Genomic DNA, 4,620 nt, shown 5'->3' with positions numbered 1-4,620 from the left:
TTTAATGTATAATATTACAAATCTTTTCTGTGTATATACTAACACTATGTGTATAAAAGCTTGTGTATCTTTTAAAATAAAAATATATACTATTCTGAAATTTGCTTTCATTTAACAATACAACTTAGATATCTTTCCATATCAGTACTTCTTTCTCATTTTTTCAAGAACCTGTATTAAGCAACATAAATGACATCTTCTTTTTTTTTTTTTTTTTTAAAAGATGACCGGTAAGGGGATCTCAACCCTTGGCTTGGTGTTGTCAGCACCATGCTCAGCTAGTGAGCAAACCGGCCATCCCTATATAGGATCCGAACCCGTGGCCTTGGTGTTATCAGCACCGCACTCTACCGAGTGAGCCACGGGCCGGCCTATAAATGACATCTTCTAAAGAAGGAATAGCCTCTGAAAGATCATGCCTACATTGGGGACTTGGGCTATAGAGAGCTCACCCGAAATTCCATGACGTCAACAAATGACTGATAGTAGTTGGTGAGGAATCTAATTATTTCAGCTTTTTCACGATGTACTGGTCCTAAATGTTGCTGAGAGAAACATAAAACAAAACAAAAGAAGCAAAATAAAAAGACAATTGATCAAAGTAACTCAGGAAGAACAGAGGTTATTGCTAAAACATTCTCAAATTAGGTTGAAATACACTGACAGAAGAAGTTGGAAATTCTCAAATGCTTTAAAGGTCTTTAAACAGAGGAGATTTTCTATCTAGGGAGGATGGTTGCATGTGATCCTGATTAGATATAGAGGGCTAAATGAGAGGAAATTTCAAGGTCCCTTTTAGCCAATGAGGTTTACTATTTATATCCAGGTCACAGAATGAGAAGATGCTATGGGTACAACCGGTGAGAAATCTAGATCTAACATTTAATAAGGGAGAATTAAGGGGTATCCCACTAGATGCATAATTTTAAGACAAGTAGCAAGGAAACACCAAACGGGAAAAAGGAACAATAATGTATGCACCCTGCTGGGTTGACAGAGCTGTCTTCCTCCTATAAGAACAAAGTGTTCTCATGAATCTTGTAATGGAGGAAGGGGCAATGCTTTGTTCCAGCTTACTCTGGGAGAATCCAATCTTATCTCAGAATTCTCAAGATCTAAAGCTCTGCAACAACCCGAAACCCTGTTATTGAACATAGGAAATCTAAAAGAGGGCTACTCCATCCCCTGCCAAGTTTAAAGAGAGGCAGTCAAAAAGAGGAGAATATCTGTCATTCAAGCATAGTTATTTCAGAGAAATGAGAGAAAAAGGACCGAGTTCTCACCGTGCTGCTTCGAACATCTATGTTGGGAAATTTCTTGTTGATATACTTGAGACATGATTCCATGGACTTCTCCAGTAAGAAAGGTGGCTTGGATTTGGGATCTGAACAAGTCTGCACAGATAAACCGCACTATATTACAACCCTTTCTCCTGCCCCTCAGAAACATTACCTCTTCCTGCATCATTCATTCTCACAATCTATCTTAGGAAAAGGCAATCTAGGAATCAATCATAAAAGCACAAAAGTAGGTAAGGAACAAGTTCCAAAACATTAAGCCAACTGTCTAAGAGCTAAATAACAACCTGGGCATCTCATCTTGCTGGGTAAAGCTTAATGTCTGCTTGGCCCCAGCACAAAGAGGAAGCTGTTTCCCCGTCCCTTAACTGAAGCCGGAAGGAGTGAGAAAACCAGCTGCTCAGAAGTTCATGCAAAATTCAATGTCATAATTATGTCCATTATATAAGTATCTTATCCCAAAGGGCATATATAGGAGACAAAGAAACCATGATTTGTTTTATTACAAAATGCACCAAAGTTCCTTCCCCCAAGTCCCTATTTTGTCTTCCTGGAACTCCCATAAACCCCCCAGTCTTTATCTCTTTACTTCCTGTGGCTTACCCAGCTGCTAGCTCACCTATTGCCACCAGCTTCTCCCAATTCCACAGTTCTATTCTAAACACACACATACAACCACATCATGAACTGCCCCAGACTAAGTCCCTCAGAAGGCACCAGCCCTTTCTTATCTAAATATCTATTTTTCTTTTCCTTTTAGAGAAGTACTTCCACAGAAAAGTTTTTGCCAGAGACCCAACTTCAGATCTCTTCAGTGTGAGGAATCAGCAATAAATAATAAGACCCGGAATTCTACACCCCAGACCTTTATCCAAGTCACTCAGAACACAATTATTCTCCCTTCTCTCCCACCCTCATCCCCAGCAGACAGCAGATGCTTTCATTGGGATGAGAATCATACTTTTAAAAGCCCTGAAAAGAAGCCTGCCCTTCTGTCTCCCCAAACTGGCTGGCCTATATAATCTGACTGAAAGCCAGTTAAAGCAGCAGAAAACTGGGGGACCTGCCGGCCTCAGGGTTCCCTGACCTACTATTACTGGAATAACTAGTACTGGTTCCATTGTTCAAGCTTACCTTCTTGATGTTATACATACGGATGAGAACCCCCTGTCCTCGATCATTCAGGATAGTGAGCTTTTCTGCTAATTTATGCTGGTAAGCAGAGGTCAAAGACATAATGGCCACTGAGAGAGTAGGAGCACCCAGATAGTGATGCCTAAACTCCCCAAACACTTTCAGCCTGGATGGTGACACCCTCTGGGCGGAGGGGCCCAGCCTGGTTGGTGCATTGGTCTTCCTGTTGCCTCTGCAATTGGCTCATGGGTGAAAGCAGTCATTATGGCTCACAGGCCCTCAGAGCCTCCTTGTGCTTCCTCTTGCACACTCAGCAGTGGAGACTTCCTCTTTCTGGCTGTGCAGCACTTCTGGTAAGGCTGTGAAGTGGGTGGAGGCTGGGGAGAGGGAGAGGCTTTCAAGGCTTTCCACAGACTGGCACCAGTGTTTTGGCCTTACCACGCCACAAATGTTCTATACAAAGCTCTATGCCAGACAAACGAGTATCTACCACCCCAGCCCCATACACCTCAGTAATTTCCCTCTTTTATAGGCCCATCAAGAATGCCTTATTCTGGGGCCGGCCCGTGGCTCACTCGGTAGAGTGCGGTGCTAATAACACCAAGGCCATGGGTTCGGATCCTATATAGGGATGGCCGGTTTGCTCACTGGCTGAGCGTGGTGCTGACAACACCAAGCCAAGGGTTGAGGACCCCTTTCTGGTCATCTTTTAAAAAAAAAAAAAGAATGCCTTATTCTGGGGCCGGCCCGTGGCTCACTCGGTAGAGTGCGGTGCTAATAACACCAAGGCCATGGGTTCGGATCCTATATAGGGATGGCCGGTTTGCTCACTGGCTGAGCGTGGTGCTGACAACACCAAGCCAAGGGTTGAGATCCCCTTACTGGTCATCTTTTAAAAAAAAAAAAAGAATGCCTTATTCTCTACAGAACCTTAGGCTCTGTCATCTTTCAGGGCTCAGATCAAATCCCATCTTCTAACTACCACATTTGATGTCAAATATTATATTGTACCATATTATTGTATATTGTCAAATATATATTTTATATTCCTTTTTATATTTAAGTATATCTTATCTCCCCCAATACATCATAAGCTCCTTAACGACAGGTATTGTATCTAATACTTCATGTCCCTCACAATGCTCTAGTACAGTGTTCTCAAAGTGTGATCCAGCAGCATCAGCATCACCTAGAAACTTGTTAGAGATGCAATTTCTCAGACCCCACCCCAAACCTACTGAATCCAAAACTCTAGAGTGGGTCCCAGCACTCCATGGATTTAACAAGCCTTCCAGGTGATTCTAATGTACTCCCAAGTTTGAAAACTACTGCCCTAGTATAATAGTACTTAAAGGTGCTTAAGAAATTAAATCAATCCCTCTCCTCTGAGATTCAGGATTGGTAGGTCTGTGGTGGGACCTAGAAGTCTGCATTTATAAGTATCCTAGGAGGTTTTGGTGCAAATGTTTCAGGGAACACATGTTGAGAAATACTGATCTAGAAAAACACCTCTCAGGTACAGTAGCCACTTAATAAGTATGCTGGTTTATTTGTTGAATTATTAAGACTAAATTGGGAAACAGACCCCATGAAGAATCAAATTAATCAAGATTAACAGGAGGAAATTACTAACAGCCCTTAAGTCTTAGAGGATTGAATGAATTTTAGCACTAAAATTCTTGCCATTCCAACCAGGCCTTAAACCCTTAACTCAAAAAACTGTCAATTCATTTCAAGCTTTTTTCAATGCACAAAGCAAAAGGTCCTAGGAAAAATTCTAAATCAGACAAAGCTGTTTTTATAGCTACTTCCTTTCCTATACCTTTCTCCACTTTTCAATGATTCCCATTGTCTATATCCAGAGCTCTCATATTGTCCCAATAAATCCTAGGGGGTAAGGGGAGGAGGCAGGGCTTATCAGCATTATTATTTAAACTGTATTTGCTCCCAGGAGAATGTTTTTTTGTTTTTTTTTTTAAGAAACAGCAAGATTGCAATGCTTAACACATGAAATTTGAAATATCTCTAAGGGGGGCCAACCCCTTGGCTCACTCGGGAGAGTGCGGCGCTGGGAGTGCGGCGGCGCCTCCCGCAGCGGGTTCGGATCCCATATAGGGATGGCCGGTGCGCTCACTGGCTGAGCGTGGTGCAGGCGACACCAAGCCAAGGGTTATGATCCCCTTACCGG

General features: G+C 42.4%; 1 protein-coding gene across 1 annotated transcript; it reads right to left on the bottom strand.

Annotated features, from left to right (window-relative positions):
* Positions 1–452: 452 nt before the first annotated feature.
* On the bottom strand, positions 453–2,550 carry LOC103583283 (nck-associated protein 1-like; the record flags this gene model as incomplete). Its single annotated transcript, XM_008564644.1, has 3 exons — positions 2,433–2,550; positions 1,284–1,394; positions 453–545 (listed from the first exon to the last, which is right to left on the bottom strand). Coding segments are annotated over exons 1-3 (306 nt in total), but the record flags the coding sequence as incomplete, so codon positions are not given.
* Positions 2,551–4,620: the final 2,070 nt, after the last annotated feature.

Source organism: Galeopterus variegatus, unplaced genomic scaffold (genome assembly GCF_000696425.1).
Source record: "Galeopterus variegatus unplaced genomic scaffold, G_variegatus-3.0.2 Scaffold21248, whole genome shotgun sequence".
Lineage (NCBI taxonomy): Eukaryota > Metazoa > Chordata > Mammalia > Dermoptera > Cynocephalidae > Galeopterus > Galeopterus variegatus.
This window is presented reverse-complemented; position numbering and strand designations above follow the sequence as displayed.